The 24,312-nt window shown below is 41.0% G+C and overlaps 2 protein-coding genes across 4 annotated transcripts in view; one reads left to right on the forward strand and one right to left on the reverse strand.

The window, feature by feature from the left end:
- Positions 1 to 13,653, forward strand: part of LRPPRC (leucine rich pentatricopeptide repeat containing) — a 128,738-nt gene extending 115,085 nt beyond the window's left edge. Inside the window, exons 32-38 of the mRNA XM_007476882.3 lie at positions 1,986 to 2,190; positions 3,998 to 4,137; positions 4,218 to 4,333; positions 6,918 to 6,992; positions 9,658 to 9,742; positions 12,063 to 12,205; positions 13,411 to 13,653. Coding sequence (XP_007476944.1) covers positions 1,986 to 2,190; positions 3,998 to 4,137; positions 4,218 to 4,333; positions 6,918 to 6,992; positions 9,658 to 9,742; positions 12,063 to 12,205; positions 13,411 to 13,473 — 827 coding nt within the window. The 3' untranslated portion in view covers positions 13,474 to 13,653. The remainder of the gene's footprint in view (positions 1 to 1,985; positions 2,191 to 3,997; positions 4,138 to 4,217; positions 4,334 to 6,917; positions 6,993 to 9,657; positions 9,743 to 12,062; positions 12,206 to 13,410) is intronic.
- Positions 13,654 to 20,773: 7,120 nt separating this feature from the next.
- Positions 20,774 to 24,312, reverse strand: part of DYNC2LI1 (dynein cytoplasmic 2 light intermediate chain 1) — a 107,726-nt gene continuing 104,187 nt past the window's right edge. For all 3 annotated transcript variants that reach the window (XM_056822449.1, XM_056822503.1, XM_007476886.3), the window contains 4 exons: positions 22,972 to 23,048; positions 22,530 to 22,797; positions 21,389 to 21,516; positions 20,774 to 21,274 (listed from right to left, as the gene is read on the reverse strand). In XM_056822449.1, the coding sequence (XP_056678427.1) occupies positions 21,137 to 21,274; positions 21,389 to 21,516; positions 22,530 to 22,797; positions 22,972 to 23,048 (611 nt within the window). In that variant the 3' untranslated portion in view covers positions 20,774 to 21,136. The remainder of the gene's footprint in view (positions 21,275 to 21,388; positions 21,517 to 22,529; positions 22,798 to 22,971; positions 23,049 to 24,312) is intronic.

The following is a 24,312-nucleotide window of genomic DNA, read 5'->3' on the forward strand; positions in this document are numbered from 1 at the left end:
ACTAGATGACTACTTCTGGCATGAAGATGAAAAACTAGGATTCTTGAGCTTTGGGAAGGTTTTTATACAGAATCTGAACATGGATATGTTGTTTTAGCTGCCTCCTGTCTTTATCTTTAATTAGTATATGGTTGGCCATTAATTATATGCTGTCTCATATTTGCCATTGTATCATGCATCCTTGTCTTTTCCCTCACTATCAACTATAAGCTCCTTGAGGTCAGGACCCACGTCTTTCACTGATGTACGTTTTTACGCTTCATTTTCCTCGGCACCTCTGGCTAATATTATGGCATAAGGTTGAGCTGATAATTGGTGCTTTCTATTGGTTTCATTTTTAGATTTTATTATTATTCATGGAATAGATTTAGATACAAAGAAATCCTGGTACAAAGCTGGCTCAAATTAGGTGACGGTCCTCTTTTCCCTCTCGCTACATTGTCTTACATTAATTGGCTGTCCCTGCTTCCAGTTGCCATATGGCATCTTTGCTGCCATTATCTTTCAACTGCCCACATCCCCTTTCAGATCTCTCATTTCCTCAGTCAGATCTTCTATAAACCTTGTGGTAAAATATATGAAAATACTTTTGCCTTCTTAGGTAAGGACCCTGATTAATTTGATTAAACAATTTGATCATTAGTTAGAAAATTTTTTTTTAATGCTTGATAATAATTTAACATCTCATCAGATAACAATGTTATTACTTTAACCAAGTACTTTCCAGGAGTAATATGAGACTTTGCTGGGATAGAAAGAAGAGTTTTGAGAGAACTTTTTCTAAAAGTTCCTGAAATTACAGTGTAAACTGCTGCTTCCTAGGTCATGCATTAGGTTTGTCATTGCAAGCAGCTGGGTTCCAATGATTTTCCAAGTTTCTTCCTAGTGCTACAGTTTTTGTCCATTTTGGAAGAATAGACAGAACTTCAAATGAACAGTATAACTTTAATGAGGAAAATCTTATATTTGTGAGGTCTAATAATGGGTAATAATAAGCCAGGAGTGATAAAGTCCTAAATTCATTATGCCATAGCATTCTCTTTAATAAATTATGTTTTAGCACAAGCAATTCAAAATAAGCTTACAAAGCTACATCGAAAGCAAAGGGGAACGCTTTTAGACTAATTTATTCGCTTTGGTGATAAGTTGTCCATAATTTTAACTTTTTTTTCTAAATAAAGTGCTTTTTATTAACTAGTAGACACAGGTGTAAGGATTGAACTCATCTTTCTTGAATTGTTTCTCAGTGTGGAAATCCGTGTAAATTGAAAAATAGTTTCAGCATGCTCCTTTGATTCTTCTTTTTATGAGTACCAATAATAGTACCATAGTTAATAAAGTTTAGTAAAAATGAATATTAGAAGTTTGCAATAATGATTTCTTTAAGAACTTAGTTGAATGAGAGCTTATAGGAAATACTGGGATTGGAAGAATTTGTATGTGAAGTCAAGACCTGAGTTCAAATTCTGGCTCTGCACAGAACAATTACTCTTTGCCCTCAAAAAGTTACTACTTAACCTTTCGGGCCCTGATTCCTCATCTGCAAAGTAAGGGTATAAAATTGAATATTATTTAAAAGCCCCGATGGCTCTGAAATCTGATTCTTTGGAGCTTTGTTAAATGCCACATTCTTCGCCTTTGGTACAAAAGAGGCATTCAATAAGTGACTATTGGATTTTGGGGTTTTCTATATTATTTATAGTTCTCTTTTTGACAACAAATTGGGAATTTAATTCAGAATTTTTACTTTTGAATTAAAGCATTATCTTATTCAGCCATTTGAAGTTAAAAATTTTAAAGAAAAAACTAGCTTATATTTCTTCCTTGCCAGTAATGTAAATTTTACCACAATGAATCACTATGTTTTTCAAAGTTTTTAAAAGTTTCATATTATAGGCACGATTTGAGGAGTTCATAGTTGTTTTTGGTTTGTAGCAATTGAGTTAATACACTTTGTTCTCCATTTGCCTTTTTTCCCCCCTTAGATGCTTTGACTACATTAAAAGCAACCTTAGATTCTGATCAGTTACCTTCTCCACTCTCTGTTACTCGCCTCATTCAAGCCCTGGCTTTAAAGGGTGATAAAGAGACTATACAAGTCATCGAAAAGATGCTACAGGATGTTCAAAATCCAATTCGTCTTTCAAGCATGGTTTTTATCAATAATAATGCCCTTGCTGAAATAAAGAAGTAAGTATTTCCAAAAAGCAGTCCCTCATCTATTATTAATTACTATCCTCACTATAACTTAAATTTAATATTTTTCTATTAATTGATACTGGCAATCTTGTAAATTACATGAAATGCCTTATAAACAGTGATGAGTTCAGCATTGGTGTCGTTTCTCCATTTACTTCCTCTATAAAGTGACAACCAAATGTACAAGTTTGGGGACTATACTTCTTAGATGCTCTCATTCATACATATATTTAAAACAAAATTTGTGTTCTAAAATGGAAGAATTATGGTACTCAGTTCTTTGCTCTATCAAATAGCTCTTGAAAATGATCCTGAGCATTAGATACTTAGGATCACTTAAGGCATACTGAATTCATGTTTTTGTTTGTTTGTTTTTAATTATCTTTCATTTTGAAATTAATCCAATTTAGGGTGGTTATAAAAATTAGGATATGAAGTCCTTTAAATAATGTTAATTAGCTTCCAATACCGTATCCACTTTTTATGTAATGTGGTGTTAGAATATGATTTGTATAGTAAGAGTAAATACAGACCTACATATTTCTTTCTCTCTCTCTCTCTCTGTCTCTCTCTGTCTCTCTCTCTCCCTCCCTCTCCCTCCCTCACTCCCTCCCTTCTTTCCTCCCTCCTTCCCTCTCTCCCTCTCTATCTTCCTTTTCCACTCACTCCTTCACTCCCTCCCTCACCTCATCCCCTTGAAGTAGTATTTTTTTTCTCCTTTATTGGAGAGATGGAAAATATTTTTCTTTCAGACTTTATCATATGCAATACTCTAATACTTCTTGTAATCTATAGAGCCACTTAAGAGAGTATGAATAACTGGTTGTGATAGATCCTAGGACCAACAAAAAGTTGAGCTGGATTTTTACTATTCTGGTCCAATTTAAAGATTACATGGACTATGCTTTCACATTTATTTTAAAATACAAGTTTAACCGTGTAGCTGTATACATACTTAATGACTAATTAGTGTTTCTGATGTGTTATACTATAAAATGCTTTTAAATTCAGCAATTTTAATGGATTTATTTCATAAATAGAATCTTAGACAAGTAACTTTTCCCCTTTTCCTTACCATAATTTGATAAATATATTTATGCAAATTTAACATAAATTTTCATTTTTTAGAAATCCTTTTTGACAAAACATATATTGAACTAACTGAATTTTAAGCCACTAAGATTTTTTTAAATGTTTTATAATAATTCATCTTCACTTACATACAAAGAGAAAATATTATTCTCATTTTAATTATACCAGATGGTATATAAAGTCAAACTTTTATTGACTTCTGGACATGTAAGTCTTGATGTTTTGAGAATCTTCAAATCATTGTGAGTTACTCTTTTCATGCTGTAACATGAATTCTTATAATTTATAATGTGTCTGTCATAGAGAAAGCTTCCAAAAAGATGGAAAATTAAAATTTATATCTTACATAAAGATGCCTCATATACATAAAGTTTATATATATTTATTCAAAACTTTTGAATCGTCTTATTTACTTTAGCATTTCTATTCACATTGCTGTTTTTACTTGCAAAGGATTGTTTTAAAGGTATCCATCACACCATTATTAACTTACATGTAATAGAAGATCAACTCTGTTCTCAAAATCAATTTAGTTGTATTTATTCAGCAACAAAGAAGACACCCCACCTCCACCCCCACCCCTGGTTTTCCTTTTTACCCTCCAACATGTAATGGGGGGGGACGGGGAGGGGGGGGATTAAAGTGTTCTTTAGAATTGTTTGTCTGATGTTACAAATTTTAAGTCAGCAAAACTTTTCCTTCACAGCAACAACCTGGATGCTGCAGTTAACTATCTTGAGTCTTTATTTACTTCTGGGTTTCTGAGCTCTAATAAGCAACAGTCAAGTATTGCCTATTTGTTGAGAAAAGTAATTGAAGAGCAGTTGGAACCAGCCGTTGAGAAATGTGAGTTATTCATGTTGTGTGCAGCTAATTTTGTAAAATGTCTGTGAGGACTCTAATGAGACCTTTACCTGCTCTTTCAGTGAGTATCATGGTGGAGCGATTGGCCCATCAGTTTGGACACTACCGACCCGTCACGGATCTGTTTCTTGAGTACATCCGTTCAGGCAGGATGGATGATGCGAGAGCTCTTCTGCAGGTATCAGCGTACCAGACGGGAGGTGGTTCTGCTCATAGACTGTCCTCAGGAAAGGAGGGGGCGGATAGCCGAGCCCATAGCATGGGCCGGCTCAAGAAGCTTGAGGCCTGGGGCAGGGGGTTAAAATGGGGCTCACTAGGGAAAAGAAGAGTCCTGCCATGGGGAAGTGGCCACGGTGGCAGGATGAGAAAGGAAGGCTAGCATTTTTATGAGATCCTTTGTGAAATCATTGCTTCAGGGTATTTGCTCATTATGATAAATCTTTTCACATTAAATTACAATCCTTTTTTAATTTCTTACGTTAAATTTATTAATGCTCTAAATATCGAGCATCACTATAGCAACAGTTTGCAAACAAAAAGTGGGAAATGTTTGCTTTTCACGGAAAGCTCCTTGAATCTACCAACACTCTCCCTGCTTTATTCCAGGTTTATTAAGACTTGACTTTGCTTTCTATTCACTTGTGTGTCACAGACACATTAAATGACAAATGTGGGTCTCTGTGGCCCAGAGTCTCAGTGAAATTAGCAATCATGAGGGAACAAGACAAGCGCATTCATGCCATTTTAACAGCGCTAACTACAAAGCGGCACCAAGTGCAGAATGAACTGTGGGTGATAAGAGCTGCCACCGGCAGTGTACACAAACAGGCACAGAGGGGGAGTCTCTTCCCAGCAGGTGGCAGTCAAACAGTCACGGGGATGCCGGGGATTGCTGTGTTTGTGTAGATTCCCTGTGTCAAAGTGAGGCCTGTTACCGATTTCTGATAGTAAATACAGCTCTGTTCACTTAGACTTCTGCCAGCTGCTACGTGTCTTAAGTAGGGGGAAGAGGAAGGCAACCCTTGCCCCCTTGTTGGAGCTTTTTTTGAGCCTTCAAGGACATTTGACTAGTTGATGGGAGAAAAGACAGAAAAGGGAAGTTTTTATAGAAATTGGAAAATAGCATCCATTTTGTAATAGAGCTATTGTATAGGCCCATTTCTGTGTCTGGAGAGAGAAATTTTTCCTGCTCAATACACTTCTTTTTTTAAATTTTTTTTTAAACCCTTACCTTCTGTCTTGGAGTTAATACTGAGTATTGGCTCCAAGGCAGAAGAGTGGTAAGGGCTAGGCAATGGGGGTCAAGTGACTTGCCCAGGGTCACACAACTGGGAAGTGTCTGAGGCCAGATTTTGCTCAATACACTTCTATTTTTTTTTTAAAGGAATGAATTTCTTTTTATTTAAAACAAATACTAGCATTTTTTTCATGTATTTTTGTGTTGATAAATAATGTATCATCTTTAAGTGAAAGTATCTCATTACATTTTATGTCAGATGCTCCATTGATTATGGGGGAGGGGGAGAAGATAACATGTTTATGCCTGTTGGCTCTGCTGATAACATGTGAGGCTGGACCAGTGGGTAGCTCTCCACCTGCTTTCATTTACCCTCTGAACTACTTTTGGGCTATACCGATTTGTGAAGATGAAGTTGTGTAGGCCCCCTGCAGCAGTTACGTCCCCTGAATCTTGCAGGAGTGTGGTTTATCTCAAGTCCCATCCATATGTATATTACCATGGAATGACACGTCCCAATGTCACTGCCAACTCCCCTGAGCCTTGCCTGAACCCACAGCAGCCTCATGGAGGGGATGTTTCCTGATGAGGCACTTCGTACCCCACCTGCCCCTTCAGTAGAGTGGAACTTCAAAAGATAAACCCTCTTGACATGCCCCTTTACCACTTTGCAAACAGAGAGTGCTGCAAGAACATTTTATTCAGAGATGCTGAAAATTGCTGTTTCTACTGTACACATTCTGTATGCCCCCAAAGTGTTTTTATACTGTTCAATTTTGCATTGACAGTGCAAAGCCTGTAAGAAGGCAGTGAGCTTTTAAAAACTTAGAAGAATGACATCTATGATGAGTGTAAACTAAAATATTTTCTTGCCATATTTGATTTTACTATACCTTCTGAGAGGGGATAGACACTTGATTTATCTGGTCTGTCACATAAACTTTTTTTTTTTGAGTTTAACTTTTGTCTCTTTCTCAAGCACTGGCTGTCTGTTGCAATGAAAGCCTTTTATAAAATAGAGAGATTGAAATCAGTCCTTTTGTATGCATAAGTGTAGGTAATTATACTTTAAAGAGAACTTGCTTTGTACATTTTAATTTTTATAAAGAAACGAGCAGTTATCTCCCTGACACCTTATTAAATGTATAATTAACCTTATGATCCCTAGCTCACTTGTGAATGCTTGGCAGTATAATTGGAGAGGAATAGTGTTTCTTTTTTCTCTTTCTTTGCAGTCCTAAACCTTATTCTGTGGATGTTGAAGCATTAGTTTAATTTTTTCTGTTCTTTTTAAACAAACTTTATACTCTCGGTGCCAAGGACATCATTTACAAAAGCTTGGCATGGGTTGTACTTGTTTTCTTTTTAAAAATAAATGATCAGCTATTAGGCCTTACTAGTAGTAATAATATATTGCTGTATTATTTTGAACTTTCTTAATTGGAAATATTCACCTTAGTCTGCTTGTTGATGAAGAACCTGCACTTACTGAATCCTGTTTTAATTTTTCTCTTCCTTTTTTAAGAGGTGTGGTGCAATAGCCGAACAAACTCCAGTCCTTTTGGGATTTTTTCTTAAGAATTCTAAGATCCAAGGACAGGTAATATACTTCATAGATTGTAACCTCTATGTTTAATTCTGATTATTAAAATCAAATTTGGACATGTTGAGTTCCAGATTAGTGCCTATTTGTTAGAGATGCAAGGATCTTTTCAAAAAATGCCTTTATTCTAAGATATTTGTTCTTATCCAGCTGAGTTTTCTAATTGGCATTGACAAACTATGAAATAGGGAACCTAATGAAAAGATCAATATCCCTAATAACTTGGAATAATGGCACAGGAGCCCTGTTTTTAGTAGCTCATTTGAAAATTTTTCTTTTGTTTTTTTTCCTTGTTCGAATAAAAACTATGTTTCCCAGTGAGTGCCTTGCTTTTATTGCCTAGAGCATTCCTTGGAATCCATTGCTAGAGTTGTATTCATGGTGCAGTTCTACCCATTTATTTTTTTGCTTTTTGATGAAGAACTACAAGAAATAGCCAGTGGAAATGGAAATTTAAAATCCAGTACTGGTTAGGTAGTACTTTGTTGTGGTAACAAGGTAGTTATGAAATCAGTTTCTGTCAGAGCACCTATATTCAAATGCTGACTTAACATTGACCACCCCACAACCTGGACAGCTCATCTCTTAACCTCCTCTCTTCTGGGGCATCAGTTTCCTTAGCTGTGAAATGAGAGGCTTCCAGATCTTTTTGTCACTCTACATCTGTGATCTATGAAACTCTTGGATAAATCAGCTTGTTTTGTTTTCTCATCATTGTGAGCTCAGCCTAGTCTTAGAGGACTGTATAAACAACCAAAAGAACAAGCCCCTACTTTTATCTCATTTAAAAAAAAAAAACCAACCACTACCACATAAAAATAGTCATGAAATCATCATCTGTTCTGACTTGGAATAAGTACGTTGTGTGATTTCAAAACAGACGTGGCAATAGATACTATTTTATGTAATAAAGGAAAAAATATCTTTCATATTATCACAAAGCCTATATTTATTTAAAACTACATTTGGATATGTTGAGTTCTAAATTATTGCCTATTTGTTATAAATGAAAGGACCTTTTCCAAAAGTACTTTTTTTATTGTTTATTCTAATCAAGTTTAAATTTCTAGTTGACATCGACAATTATTGATACCTAATTGGCATTGGCAAAAAAATAAGCCAAAGAAGACCTATGGTTTGTGTGTGAAAATGTGTAAACCACTTTGTAAGACTTGTTATCATGGTTATTTCTTAGAAAATGGCCAAATTAATTAGAAATATAAGAAGTCTAAGGAACATGTACCCAATCTCTAACTTGTGATATCTTTCCATTATGTTGCTCTGAAAAATTGCTACCCCACTAACTGTTGGTAAGATAGGAGGCAGAAGATACACAGAGACTTAATATATTGTCTTAAAACAGTTCCCCTAGGGAGTAACTTGGGGAGGTAGGAAATCATGGAGAGATCCAAGGCCAGATAGAGGTAGGCCAAATAAAAGAGAGTGAGAATGAGAGTGTTAGCATTCGTTTTTAATGGCCTGTATGGATATTCTCCTATGATAGGGTACACAGCGATTTAAGTCACTGTTGCCCTCTCTTGTAGAGATAGGAAAAAGACACAAAGCTTTTAAGTAGCTATTATTTGCTCAGCCACGTTGTGATAGATACTTGGAAATATTTTTTGGTTATCCACTAAAACATGGCAGGACATGCATAAAATGGTAAAATCCAGAAATGGAATGAAGTTTTCAGTGGAACATAATGTGTATTACTGAGTTTTTCACATTTCTGTATTGCCTTTCCTGCTCTCTAACTATTTAACCAAACTTACGATGGGAAGAGAGATTTAGAACTGGAATAGCATTATATGTTATCTAATCCGGCCCAGTGATATTGGGGGGAAAAACCCAATTTTCCTATCAATGTATGTTCCAACCTTAAAAGCATGGCAGACCTTGAACTTAGGAAGAACACATCAGAAATTGCTGTCATTTTTTAAAGAGAAACTGCATGTGTACGAATCTTCCAACTCTGCTCTAGTGTCACCAACTTAAATATTCAGCATTCCTCATTTTTTCACAGCAAAAAATACTGAGGCCTGAGTGGAAAAAAATTTGAGAACCACGACTTTAATTCCTCATTTTGCAGATGAATAGTCTCAGACCTAGAGTGAGCTTAAGTGACTTATCCAAGGTCATGTAGGGAGCAAGTAAATAAGGGTGGGATTTAGATCCGTGTTCTCCCCTTCCCCCCCCCCCCCCCCGGCCCCCTCCCCTTACCTTTTGTCTTAGAATCAATACTATGTGCTGGATCTAAGGGAGAAGAATGGTAAGAACTAGATGACTGGCATTAATCCCAGGGTCACACAGCTAAGAAGTATCGCCTAAGGCCAGATTTGGACCTGGGACTTCCTGTCTCAAGGACTAGCTCTCAGTCCACAGAAACACCTTAGCTGTTCTCTTGTCCCCCTCCTAAAGGCCTTCTCTGTTACATCATACTGCACTCACTTTAAAAATTATATGTTGTCCCCACTTATTCAATCTACATAGATGACCAAGAAATGGGAACTAGACAGCAGCCTTCCATTTGAGCTGCCTGTTCTGTCCTGTTCGCCACCCACCCAGAGGGCTCTGGAGCAATGGACAGGAGCCGCGTTGTCACTGTGTGACTGCTCATCGGAGTTCATGCTCATGGATTTCTGTTGTGTGTTTTCATTTCTAGACCCACATTCTCAAGTCCTTATTAGAGGTGATTCCTGACTTAACTTTAAATCCAGAGATCTACAGTTTCCTCATGAGAAGCTACGGTAATTAATACCCTGAGATTTGCTCAGCGTTGCTACGTCCATTCACTTTTGCGTTCATGACTCGAATACCCAAACCCCAAACATCATTCGCTTGCTTTTCAAATTTGTGCTTGTGGTTAAATGCTTTGGGGTTTTTAAACCAAAAGTTGTGTGGTCCCTGGAAGGCCACGTGGGTGCCCAGGCCCGCCCTGCACCTGAGCCCACTTGTGTTGTGCTCCTAGCGCCGGCCGTGTCTTCAGCAGTCCTTTGGAGTCCTTTGTAGCTTGAGTCTGTTGCCGCCTTTAGATGGCCGTTGTCCTGTTTCTCCCCCGTCTATCCTCTGACACGAGGGCTCCCTGAGCCACCTCTACAAAGAGTGTTGTTAGAGGGATCCGGGGCACCTCAGGCTAAGTTCCCGTTTCGCATCGTTCACATCCGAAGGTCTCGGAGGCCAGGGAAGGCCAGCGTGATCGGGAAAGCTTGGGCCAAACTCGGATGGGGAATGCAAGAGAACCGGGCTGTGGAAGGCAGAGGAGACACATAGGAGCACAAGCATTCCCAGTGAGGCGCTCAGGCTTCTCGGGTCTCAGACCCACCCCAGGCTTGCCGACTCTTCCCCAGAGTGCAGGGAGCAGAAGGCTTCTTTCCATAAGGAAAGGCACAAAAGAGGCGAGACAAAGACAAATGGACTCTGCCTCTTCCTGCGTGGCTAAAAGCTGACAGGCCCGGCCTTCCCAGGCAGACGACAGCCACATAAGGGATCTGCATGGTTTCTCTCTGACTATTGGAACAGCTTTCAAGTCATCCTGAGATTTATTTATTTGTTTATTTTGCATTCCAGCTCACCATTAATTTATCTCTTTTAGGACAGGGGAGAGTTTACTAATGGACTAAAAACACATTAGTTGGATTTCTAGGAACCATTTCTCCTGTCCAAGCTCCCAAGCTTGGCCACACACATATGTTGCCATGCTTAAAATTAAGCCTCTGTACTGTGGGAAGGAACAGTGGCCCATGGTTCCGCTGTGGCATTTTGTCTTCAGGCCATTTTCCTGCTGAAATAGTTTGTCTGTGGAAAGTATGATATTTGAGGATTTTCCAGGTTCCATAGAATTGTAACATGAGAAATTCTAAAGTCACATATTTCTTCATTTTGTCTTCTTATAGCTCATGATGTTTGAGGGAGAGGAAAACAGTCAGAAGTCTGTTCAAGGAAAGAGTCTATTCAGTTTTTTTAATGTAGTCTTCCTCCTTGTTTGTCCACTTGGATGATTTCCTTCTCTAGCAACCTCCTTAACTGTAAGATGTTGGGTTTGGGGGCTGGATAGCCTCTGAGATCCTGACAGAGCTGTGATTCTGTGACAATATAGGGCACCCCAGGCATTTGTGCTATGTAGGTGCTTCATAAATGCCTTTTAGTCTTATTTTTGTTTTTAAAAAAATCTTCACCTTCTATCTTAGAATCAATACTTAGTATCATTTTCAAGGCAAAACAGTGAGCAGTAAGGGCTAGGCGATTAGGATTGAGTGACTAGCCCGAGGTTGTACAGATAGGAAGTATCTGAGGTTAGATTTGAACCCAGGACTTCTATAGGACTGGTTCTCCATCCCCTGAGCCTCCTAGCTGCCCCAGTTTATTGTTTTTATAGCACAGATTAATAACCTTTGTTGTTAAGTCATCATCTATAGAAATATTTCAGCCAGGAGGGTTGACTCTAGTACCAGTGAGAGCTTTTGTGGACAGAATTCCCAGTGAGGACATTTCCTTTGTTAGTGAGGAGAGAAAAAAACAATTGCACCCGCCCCCCTGGGCACGGAGAGGTTGTCAAGGACTATGAGACGTTTCTGTCTGCCAGTAAGCATTTTAGGGCCGAGCAGTGTGCTAAAGAGAAGAGGCAAAAGCAGGCCCTGCTTTCAATGCACTTCCGTCCCAGTGAGAGAAACCCAGTGAACATCAGTAAGCAGAGACAGGCTCATGAACAGAGCCAAAACTTCCCTGCGTCCCACGACCTGTCTCTGTCCTCGAAGCCACGCAGCCTCTTTCTCGGTGCTCCGAAGGCTGTTATCTTTATCATCATTATCATATGAAAGCCCCTCGGATGTAATTTTGCTTTTCTTCTTCATTAGACTGAACTGTGCTAAATGAAACGGGTAGCGCGAGTGTGTTCAAGTGTATTAAGTGGTAGTTTGGTTACAAACACATTTGAAAAATGTTAAGCATCCATTCATTTATTTGTGATTTTTAAACCCCATGAAGCTTTGCAATAAAAAGCATTTTGTTTGTTTTTTTTCCCCAAAGGACTGAAAGTTTTCTATTGATTATTAATTTTCTTTCCTTTAGGATTAGACAGAGACACAGCTTCTGCAAAAGCCCTATATGAGGAAATGAAAGCAAAGAATATAAAAATGGACAATATATTCCTAAAACAGTATGCTATTTTGCTGAAGAATGCTGGTGAGCCTGTCCCTTTCACGGAACCCCCTGTGAGTATTTCCTAATTAAGGAAAAATACCTCTACAGATTTATAACTGTACTGTATTAATAAAAAAATGGAATACTTAATTACATAAGGATTAGATCTCTGTGAAGAGCCCTCAGTGGAACTGGTATTTAAGATAGAGTGTTACAGGCACTGTATAATCTTGCATTGGATTTGACTTGTGGGAGAAGAAAACCTTCTGGGGCTTATTGTGTTTAAAATACAAGATTTTTATCAGTTTTGCATCTGTAGGTGTTAGTTTATCAAATGTCCTTGGGGCAGTTATATTTCAACCTTAATTAGAATTTTATGATATTTCAGTAACCAACCAAATAGGTTATGTGATGTTGACACTTGCTTGTTTGATTATAAATAGGAATCGTTTGAGATTTTTTTAACGGAGAGCAATTTTCCTAGGAGGGAGGGAGGGAGCAGTAGAACAGGCAGGAGCCTCTCTAGTCCCTGGGCCTGAGCCTGAGGGTGATATTATTTTCATAATGGAAGGAGGGATCCCTCACAGACTGCCTCTACACAGTCCCAGTTGGCCGCTGGGCATCTTCCCCACCGGGCAGAGAGGTTGGAGTTGGGAAAGAGCCCGGGGGGAGGGGCTTCCATTTGAGGAAAGATCAAGGTCCAGAAATCTGCTCAGGTTCCCCTCTGGAGTCCAGAGCAGGGCGGAGAACAGGGGCAGGCCTGAATCTGGGGGAGGTTTCCCAGAATTTTCTGTCCATAGGCAGCCCCCGGAGCCATCTCTCGCATGCACACACATGCACTTACCTTGCGCCACTTAGCAGTAGAACTAGAAGCATACCACATACGATTAGTATTCTTTTATTGTTTACTTCTTCCGCCGATTGATTACCCTCAATTACCTGCCTGCCTGCCTGCCTGCCACAGCCTCATCCTGGTACCAGCAGACAGGGCAGGACGAGGTGGGAGCGCCTCTTCCCGGCCCTGCTGCCCTTTATTGGGGGCGGGGAGGGATTCCATGGGTCGGGGTTACCTCTCTGATTCAGACTTCATGATTGCACTGATTGAGCTTGGACAGGGAAAGAATAATTAAACAGTCGTCAGATAATCATGAAATGGGGAAGTCGGTGGTAACGCGGCTGTCTCTGAGAGGCGTGTAGCAGGCTGGGTGTTCAAGTTTAGATTTTCTCCCCTTTGGCATTTTTGATGGCTGACCTTCTCCTTCCCCCTGCTTAACAGGAAAGCTTCAAATTCTACATCGAGCAAATGAAGCAAGAAGTCCTGGCTCCGGCTCCTTCGTGAGGTGGCGCAATTACACGTTGCTTAGTTTTTATTAATTCTGTGACGGAAACATTGTTTTAAAATGTGTTTGTCAGGACAAAATGGGAAATTAATTTTGCTTATGTACTTTTATTTACTGAATCTACCACAGGCTCCACATGTGTCAATTGTATCATTAATAAATTCAACATGTTTACTCCACTCTTTTTCTTTATTAACTATTGATTTCAATAAATAGTTATTACAACATTTTCTATAAGGATGGTAATGACTATAAAGGGTAAATATATATATATATATATATATATATATATATATATATATATATATATATATATATATATATAGCCTCCCAGATTCTTACTTTTACAACTCTACTCTGATTTCAACCTATATTTCATACCTACATGAGTTCTTTTACCCTTTTTTAAAAAATTCATCCCTTTTACTCTATACCCCTGGCTTCCATTGAACAAAAAAAAAATAAAGCAAAATAAAATACCTTCATCATTAATGTGCCGAATTTAGCAAGACATTTCCACTTTGGCCACATCCAGAACATATATCTCATCCCTTTCTGGAAGGAGTCAAGCAGTTTCTTGCATCCTCTGGACTCATCAGTGTTGATCAGAGTTCCAAAGTCTTTTATAGTTATTTTTTCTATAATGTGATTGTCATCATTATCAGTTGTTACTAATTCTGCTCATTTTGCATCAGTTCATAGATATCTTTCAGTTTTCTATGAATTTCTGTATTTCAGCATTTCTTATGGCCTCCCTCCCTCCCATGTTAGAATAAATGCTGTGCATTAGTTTCAAGACAGAAGAAGGTTAAGGGCTGGGCAACTGGAGTTATGTGACTTGCCCGGACGTCACACAGCTAGGAAGTGTCTGAGGCTTGATTTGAACCCAGGATCTCCTGTTTGTAGGCCTAGCTCTCAATCCACTGAATCATCTAACTGCCCTCAAGGCACTTTTTCCCCCTTTAAGAATGAAATTAGGGGGCAGTTGAGTGACTCAGAGATTGAGAGACCAGAGGACCTGGGTTCAAATGTGGCCTCAGATACTTCCTAGCTGTGTGACCTTGGGCAAGTCACTTAACCCCCACTGCCTAGCCCTTACCACTCTTCTGCCTTGGAACCAATACACAGTATTGTGTATAAGGTGGGAGGTGAGGGTTAAAGAAATAAATGTGTTAAGGAAGAAACTTCAAAGGAGAGGAAGGGAAGAAGCATTTAAATAGTGCTTTCTCTAGGCTAAGTGCTTTATACATTATTTCATTAGATCCTTACAATAACCCTACAGGGTAGGTACTATTATCCCCATTTTACAGCTGAGAAAACTGAGACAGACCAGTTAAGTGACTTGAGAGCCGTATTTGATTTTAGTGGTCTTTCTAGACCCAGCACTTTATCTGCTACTCCACCCAGTGCCTCCTCCACAAAAGAGAATTTAAGGACCGTCATCTCGTGGAGGGGTGGGTTCTAGATCTGTGGATTTAGTGGTATAGAACCTTCCTGGAGGGTGGTTCTAGATCTGTGGGTTTAGTGGTATAGAACCTTCCTGGAGGGTGGTTCTAGATCTGTGGGTTTAGTGGTATAGAACCTTCCTGGAGGGTGGTTCTAGATCTGTGGGTTTAGTGGTATAGAACCTTCCTGGAGGGTGGTTCTAGATCTGTGGGTTTAGTGGTATAGAACCTTCCTGGAGGGTGGTTCTAGATCTGTGGGTTTAGTGGTATAGAACCTTCCTGGAGGGTGGTTCTAGATCTGTGGGTTTAGTGGTATAGAACCTTCCTGGAGGGTGGTTCTAGATCTGTGGGTTTAGTGGTATAGAACCTTCCTGGAGGGTGGCTTGTTGGAGCAGCCGGGATGTGAGTCACACATCTTGTGTAGAACAGAAGCCGGGCCCCTCCTCACGGGGCCACACAGCACCATCGGCTCCTTTCCAACTGGGTCCTTCTCTTGGCTTTTGTGCTGGAACAATCCAGGTCTCATCCTCAGAAGCGGAGCGGGTGGCCACGCGGAGCCTCCAGGCTGGGGGCCCCCTTTTCCCCAAGGGAGCACGGAGCCCCGGAGAAGGTTAAGTGGCCCTAGGTGATTGTCTCTGCCCTTTGGGTACTGACAGTAAAAGTCTTACCAGGGCGGGAGCCTGAGCCGGATTTAGCCCAAGAATTCAGAGCTGCGCGGGGGAGGCTGGAAATGGCTCTCGGGCTCCCAGGTGTGCCCCAGGATGTGGACTAGTTGGGATTTGAACTGCGGGACAGGGAGGCAGTGTCTGGCCAGGAGGTGATTCATGCATCAGTTCGGGGTTGCTGCTGTGTGGGGGGAGCTTAGAGCTGGGGGGGGGGGGGGTAGTAATTGGGGTATTTCGTATCATCGAGGCGTTACATCCTGTAAATTCACCAAATGAATCCTAAGTAGCCAAGCTAAAAGGAGCGGAAATTTAAAAATTTGAGCAAAATGGAAAACAGCCTCCCGGAGCACAACTCAAAGTGAATTTTCCAAGAGTTAGAAAAAGGCAGAATAATCACGGAGAAAGCATTCATTGTGTTGGGGTACGTGTGCGGAGGAAAGTACTTTCAAAGTAATTGTGGATTCTTGTGTTGGAGCTTAAGGAGAATTTCCTACGGTTAATATTGTGAATAAATAATGTGGATCAAAAGCCTAGGAGCTGCCTTGTTGATGTTCTCTCCATTAGGGAGGCTCTATTTGCTAAGAGCCCCCTTCCTATTAACATAACCCTCAACTTAACCAAAGAATGGCAGTTTTCTTCCAAGCAGTCACTACAGGACTGATGTTGTCTGCTACGTTGTGCTTTGGGGGGGAGATTTTGAGGCAAGGAGGGAAATGGTGCCTATTAAAGATGCCCAAATGCTTTTAGAACTTTCAGGCGCTGCTCTGAGCTCAGTCTGAGAGGAGGAAGATCTTAGACGGCAAAGAGGAGCGCTTTGAGTCTCCTAACGTAGTCACACAACACAATAGTTAATCTAATATTTGAAGATGCGGAGCATCCGGGGTACTCGTTAGGAGCACGTGACCCGTCCTGGAGCGAGGCGGAAGGCTCAGGATCCACGCGAAATGGCTCGCGGTGGTTTTCCTGGGACTTTTCAAAGTCCGCTTCTATCCTTTCTATCACCTCCTGGATCTGGGGAACACCCCGACACCTCTACCACGCGGCTTTCCAGGCCTCCAGTATAATAAAGGAATTCCGCCACATTTAGCCCCTGTCCGTCCACGGTGACCCCCACAGACTCCACCGGCGAGAGCAGTTTGGTTAGAGCCCCAGTAACTCGAGTCACGCCGGCGCGGAAGGCTGCAGAGCCTAGCCATGAAGGGAACGTCCCTTCTGCCGGGGGGTGGGGGGGGGGGAGGTAGGAGGATTCACTCCGCCTTTCCATGTTCAACGGTCGCCTCGGGCTCTCCAACATTCCATCGCCTCTCCCAGAAAGCTGGTGAACGACCCCGAGTCGTCCTTTACTCAGCGCCACCGGAAGCGCGAGTTGGCCGGCCGTCGGACCCTCTCTCGTCTGATTACAGTTTTCCTGTTTATGTATCGGTGTCTCTCTGACAGACCAATAATCCCATAAATTCAGCAAGTGAGAACAACATCCCGAAGTGTGTGTTGAACTGGGAGCTGCGGGGGGTAGGAAAATTATGGTAATTTTTAGCTTCGCTATTGTTCGGCATGCCCAGGAGTGTTTCCCATGGAAATGTATCGGGCTTTCAGCGCCGAGCAGATTACAAAGCCACATAATGCAGCCCTGCTACAAATATAGGAATGGTGGCATTAGCCAACACAATGTAGTCACTTAGCCTTTTCTGACAGAGGGAAGGAACGAGCAGCTAGGAGAGAGCTGCGGCTTGGGACCAAATGAAGCCACGCGGCGAGCACAGTATCACAGCCTCTCCGGAGGACGCCGTCCTCGAGGCACGAAACAAACCTTTTAGCCGCATGTTTGGGAAACCGGTGAATTCGGGCGTCGAGTGGTGAATTCGGGCGTCGAGTGGTTCTCGGGGTTGTGTGATGGGGCGCTCGGGGCAGATCCCATCCCTCCCAGCCCCCTTTCAGGGTTCTCCTGGCTTCCCTTTCAGTGTCCTGGGAGGAGGATTTATGGGCGCCCGTCATTGGAAAGGCGGCTGCCTCTCTGACTCTGGGGCCTCGGCTGAAAAATCAAGAGTCTTGACTAGATGGCATCTAAGCCATGACTCCTCCCGCCCCCATTAAAATTTGGTTTCCACCATATTCACTTAAAAAATGATTTGAAGCTGACTGAAGGGAAGAGAATTTGCAATTTTATGTTAAAGCTAATGAGTGGTAAAAGTCCTCCACCTCCTCAGATCTGAATGAATAAAAAGTTCCAGGACTCTGAAATCCAGCATTTTTAAATCTTTAAATCAATTTAAAGTCCGCTTAAATCAGAATTAAGTCTATAAGTGATACAACCAGGATCTAAAGCCACTGTCCATTGAAGGTACCAGGGCAGAATGTCCTGTTGGCGGTTTCTTTTTTTAAACCTTTACTTTGTCTTAGAATCATTTCGTTAACACGCAGAAGAGTGGTAAAGGCTGGGCCACTGGGGTTAAACGACTTGCAGCTAGGAAGTATGTGAGGCCAGAGAGAAACCCAGGACCTCCGGGTCTGGAGGCCTGACTCCCCCCTCTTGCCTTCTAACAGCAAGACTCATGCAGCTAACCAGGAGGGAACAAGACATTTCTAACATTTACAAAGCGATTACCCCACAACATTCCTGAAGGCAGTGCAGGATCAAAGCGGGCTCTTCCCTTCCTCCCATTTTACAAACTAATCTATAAGGTATATGACTTGGTCTGGGACAGAGAACCAGGAAAACCAGGAGGCGGATGGAAGCCAGGATCACAGACCTATTTGTGCAGAAACCCCCCCCCCCCCCCATATAAAATGGTCCTTAGTATGAGCTGTGCCTAATGATGGAACCAACATCTTGCAGTTTCCGCAAGAGTCTCTTACCTCTACGAAACAGGGAAGAGGTACCGTTATGCCACTTGATGGTAGTCAGACAAAATGAACTAAAATGTAAATGGGCTTGCACAGAAAAGCTGAGAAGGGTGAACAGTACCAGCCTTTAAAGGAGCTGATTTTTAAAAAAATATTTTTTAAAAAGTTGATTAAAAATATTTCAATTCCTGCTTAAATATTATTAATTTAATAATAAAAATTATTGATAAATTAAATAATTAATGAATAGCATCTAACCCATGGGACTCCGCTCCCCAGTCAAAATGGAAATGCAGCGCAGCAGAGCCCTGGGCTGGGGGGATTCTGGCTATTTTTCACCCCAGGCTTGACTGATTAGAAGCTGAAGTGGACCAGTCCAGTCATCTGTCTCTGTCTAGCTTCCTTGCATAGGCCATGTGTGGTCACGTAGTCAGTCTTTTTTAGGTGAGAATACTTACTATTTATCATTTGGCCCAGGCCAGCATCCTTTTGCCCTTAGCCAATGCATTAGGTAACAAATGGTCTCGGGATGGCTAATGAAATACTGGCTAGGATTTGGCCATACTCTCAGTTTTTCTCTACCATGATTGGCTAATAGTTGGGGCCCAGAAAAATCAGGCTCTGAAAAAAAAAAAAAGAATTTAAGCTGATGCTTTCAGAATAACTAATTCAACCCAAGGAAGCACCAGGTTCCATGGTAACGTGAATTAGGTAGATTCAAGTACATTTAATACCATTGCTGTTACCAAAATCAGAGCAGCCATTAGCAAAAGGATAAGGAAAAAGAATAGCATGGAAAATCATGGCCAGCCACCAGCAGTGTGTTGAACAGAGGCTGCAGAATTGTCTCTGATGAGAAAAGGACAGAGAAAGCTGTGGGGTCAGCCCTGGAGCACTTGCTGGCACCTTCCTGATCCTCACTTTGACACGGACAAAAATGACTTCAGGACGATCTTTTCCTTCGGTGTCTTCATCTAGAAATTGTAGGAATTGGACTAAGAGCCTTTCCAGCTCTGACATGCTGTGATTCTAAAAGGACAGAGACTTGGGGAGGTGATTCTCCCCCCTCAATCGCCATAGACACCTGCAGGTGAACTCTGGGGTGTGCGCTGGGCCCCCCATCTCATCAGGCTTAGGAGATGTGCTATTTATGCCTCCACAGTCAGCCATGTGGAGATCAATTGCTGTGACCCAGGACATTTTCCCATTATTTCCTCTTCCTGTGGGAATAATGGTACTAAGGCACATGAAAAGATTTATAGAGAGCTTATAGATCGCTAGTCTTATCCTCACCACAGCCCTGCGAGATAAGGGGCTGCTATAATCTATTTTACAGATGCCGAGGCAAACTGAGGCTGATTCAGATCTTATTGATTCCAAGGCTAGAGCTCCTTCACCTACTGGACTACCCATATACTCATGTTTCTGTTTGGGGACCCTTTTTCTACCTGGCAATGTTGGAGGAAAATGTTTCACATGAGGAAAGCAGAATTGCTCATTTTTATGGGAAACCCTACCATATTATAAGATCACAGATTCAGAAATGGAAATGACCAAAAGAGATCAGGATCCACTCTCCCACACTTAATAAAAAAATAACCCTTACCTTTCTTTTGTCTTAGAATTTACACTATATATTGGTTCTAAGGCAGAAGAGCAGTAAGGGCTAGGCAATGGGGGTTAAGTGACTTGCCCAACATCACACAAGAAAGAAGAATGTGAGGCCACATTTGAACTCTGGACCTCCCATCTCTAGACATGGATTTCAATCCACTGAGCCACCTACCTGCCCTGCCAACTCCATTTTGCAAATGAGGAAACACTCCCAGTGGGAAATGACTTTTCCATGGTCACACACAAAGTGGTAGTCAGGATTTGAACCCACATCCTCTGATTTCAAAGCCAGTACTCTTCATTTTATCATTATGTGATGCCACCACCTCTGCCACAAACACATTTTTTTTTAAACCCTTACCTTCCATCTTAGAATCAATATTGTATTCCAAGGCAGAAGAGCATTAAGGACAATGCAATGGAAGTTAAGTGACTTGACCAGGGTCACACAGCCTTGAAGTGTTCAAGATCATATTAGACTACTAACGTCTCTAGGCTTCGCTCTCAATCTACTGAACCATCATCTGCCCCCCACATACACATTCTTTCACCTACATCCTTCAGTTAAATTACTGGGAGATTGACTTTTGCCCAGCTTTTCAGTGGTATATTTTATGAGATAGTTTTTTTAACCCAAAGATTATTTCTAGGGGAAAAATTATATATAGTATTATTTTTCTAGGTTTCCACTTCGCCCATCTCATGTTTCAAAATAATAGGAACCTAGCCAGATATAATTTGTCCACATCTTGTACCTCTACAAATACATGGACTTGGAGGAAAATACAATAGTCATTTTGGAAGCGCCACCAAATAGGCATATTGGTGCTCCAAAAGCAGGAGATCGGTGGGAAGATTTGAAATTGACTTTCAACTGTCTTTATTCTGCTGCCATCCTGTGGCTCACCAGTACCACTGCATCCCCCTTATGGACCAGATGAGGAGGAAGAACAGTTTTGGGGCTGGTGAGCTTCTGGGCTTCTCTTCATCCAGTAGGAATCTTCAGGAAGATATGGATCAGGGGAGCGGTGGGGTTGGTGCTGGATCTCAAGTCCACACAAGCACCTGCAGCACATTCCAGGTATTTAAATCTTTTCTCATAAATCTAGGCTTGATTTCTGCTTGATAAACCGGAGGGACAAATAGTACAAGGCAATGAAGCAGATACTGATGCCAATAATGATAGCATAGCCAGCATATAGCGGGTGTGAATTCAGATCCATACCATCAACTATCTGCAGGCAGAAACATAGAGAAATGTTGCTGGAATCTCCTTTTTGAAGTAAAACCAATTTTTTTTTTAACTTTGCAAAAAAGAAAAAAAAATGAAAATACTGAACATCACTTACAAGTTTTCCTGGTATTGGGATGGTGATGTTTCCAAAAGGTTCCTTGTAAATGATTCCATTAAACTGTATTTGCATTAATCCTTCAAAATACCATCGGAGAAAGGATACTTTGGAAATCCAAGCTGGTACTGAGAACGAAAAATGAATGTTCTTCCTTAGAGATTTTTTTTAACCTTTACCTTATTTCTTAGAGTCAATACTAAGGATAAGTTTCAAGGCAAAAGAGCTGTAAGAGCTAGGTAGTTGGGGTTAAGTGACTTTCCCAGGATTACATAACCATGGAAGTATCTGAGGTCAAATTTGAATAAAGGACTTTCTGTTTGTAGACCTTGGCTTTCTATCCACAAAGCCAAATGGTCCCCTTTTTTAAGGATTTTTAAGATCAGTGCTATATGCTGCAGGAAAAGTTGATTAGCAAACACTTGGTGGGTTCCCCAGCTAGGTTAGATTAGTCATTTTGGTGGCAGTGAGAAAGATGACTCAAGAAATATGAGGAGGGGGCAGCTAGGTGGCTCAGTGGATTGAAAGCCAGGTTCTGAGATGGGTGATCCTGATTCCAGATGTTTCCTAGTTGTGTGTTGTGTGACCCTGGGCAAGTCACTTCAATGCCTAGCCCTTCCCACTCTTCTGCCAAAGAATCAATACTGGAAGATAAGGGGGCGGGAAAAGAAACGGAGAGAGAGAGAAAGAGGAGAGAGAGAGACAGACAGACAGAGAGAGAGAGAGAGACAAAGAGAGAGACACACAGAGAGAGAGAGAGAAGAGAAATACAGAAAGCTTTTTTGCTTCAAGTAAGAGAATCCATCAATATTTGTTCCTTAGAGAGAGTGGTCAATTCATAAGATTTAGTCTAGAGCTGGAAAGGACCATAAAAAGAGGATAAGGAGCCTGAGTCAAGAGAAGTTGTTAGTGCCTGAGATTACACAGGCAGTGAGTAGCAGAAGTAGGAGCCCTCTAGGCTGTGAATGATGGGAAAAGCACTCCCTTCCTCCAACTTTGCACAGACAGCAGGGAGAAATGGTACCATTGGGGGGGGGGGATTATAATGCAAACTATCAGTCTGGGGATCAGAGTATGAAAGTGACTAGAAATCAAGCATACGTGTCTGTTTTGAGAGGGGAGACAATGGGTGCTGCCTTACCTGTCCATAGGTTGTCTAAGCTTATCATGAAGCCCCCCGATAGGTAAAATGAGTTATACAGAGCAGAGACCAAAAAGGAAGATGTGTGGAGACTCGGAAGCAAGGCTGCACACCACAGTGCCATTGTCCGACCACAGTAGACCACAAGCCAGAGCATCAAGAAACTCAGGATGAAATGTTCTGGCTCTGGCCGGAGGTTCGCTAGCCAATAGATTGGAATCCCATAAATGACCACGTAGGCACAGTGCTCTGGAAGTTCTCCTAAAATCTGATAAGAGAAAGGGTTGTGGATTTAAAAGTGATGATTTTCCTTGTCTTTAGAGAGAAAAAAAAATTAAAAGAAACAATTCGCCAGTATTTACAAGAGTGAAGTAGATTCATTCTTGTGACATGAGATTATGAGCCTGGCACCACACCGATATAGACCTGGTCAATGGATTACCTTAGCAAAGAAATATGGGCCAGCAGAATACATCCCATCTTCTAGTTCATAATAAAGCATTGCCCTTTCAGAGTGACCTAAAGGAAGAAAGAAAAGGAGGTTAATCTAGAAGGAAGTTCTTAAAGTCACTAAAACAGAGCCATTTTGTTTTTAGACATTTTAGGAATACCTTTTGTTTTTACATGAATGTTATTGCAGATATGGCCCATCTGAGCACCCTCTCCATTGAAACTTCCCTTGTAACAAGGAAAAATAGATTTACAAAGTGACAGTGAACTTTTGTAACAATTTATGTTACTGTCACAGTTGCCCTGATGGAATGTAAACTCCTTGAAGCCAGAATGGAAGGTTTCATTTTTATCTCTCCCTAGAATAGCACCTGGCTCATAGAAAGTCCTCTCAGAAGTCTTCACCAGCACCACAATTTGATTTTTAAACATTTCTTTTATGTCTTTATTTTTTTTTAATAACAAATAAAATGAAGAAGTAAGTTTTCCAAAGTTAAATGATTCATACTGTCTCCCTCCCTTCTTCCCTCTTCTCTCCTGCAGTTGACAAACAATTCAATCTGGGTTATCATGCAAAACATATTTCCATATTATTCATTTTTGTAAGTGAATAATCTCATAAAACCAAGACCTCAAATCATATACCCCAAAACAAGTGATAAATCTTATGTTTTCATCTGCATTTCTACTCCAACAGTTCTTTCTCTGAAGGTGGATAGCGTTCTTTTTCATAAATCCCTCAGAATTGTCCTGGTTCATTGTATTGCTGTTAGTAGCGAAATCTATCACATTTGATCATCCCACGACACTGCATTTACTGTGTATAATGTTCTCCTTGTTCTGCTTATTTCACTCTGCATCAGTTCATGTAAATTTTCCAGCTTTTTCTGACATCATCCTGTTCATCATTCCTTATAGTGCAGTAGTCTTCCATCACTATCATATACCACGATTGGTTCAGCCATCCCCCAAGTGAGGGGTATCCCTTTAGTTTGCAATTCTTTGCCACCACAAAAAGAGCAGCTACAAATATTTTTACATGAACAGCTCCCTTCCCATTTTTTTTAATAGCACCACAATCTGAAAGCATTGATTCTGTGATGCTCAGCGTTTCTTATAGACCAACTTCCACAGCCATACGTTGCTACTGGGAAAATCTCTACTTCTTAGGCATGCTTACTCATCTTGGTTCCCCACGTCAATGCTTAGAGAAGGAAGGCATATTTCAGGATTGCTTCTCTAGGTCAAAGATTAGTTAATACATAAGTCAAAGTTTTGGCCTTTGGGTTTTCATTTATAGCATTGTAGCCATCACATAGGTGGTGCTTCTGGT

Source organism: Monodelphis domestica, chromosome 1 (assembly GCF_027887165.1).
Source record: "Monodelphis domestica isolate mMonDom1 chromosome 1, mMonDom1.pri, whole genome shotgun sequence".
NCBI classification, from domain to species: domain Eukaryota; kingdom Metazoa; phylum Chordata; class Mammalia; order Didelphimorphia; family Didelphidae; genus Monodelphis; species Monodelphis domestica.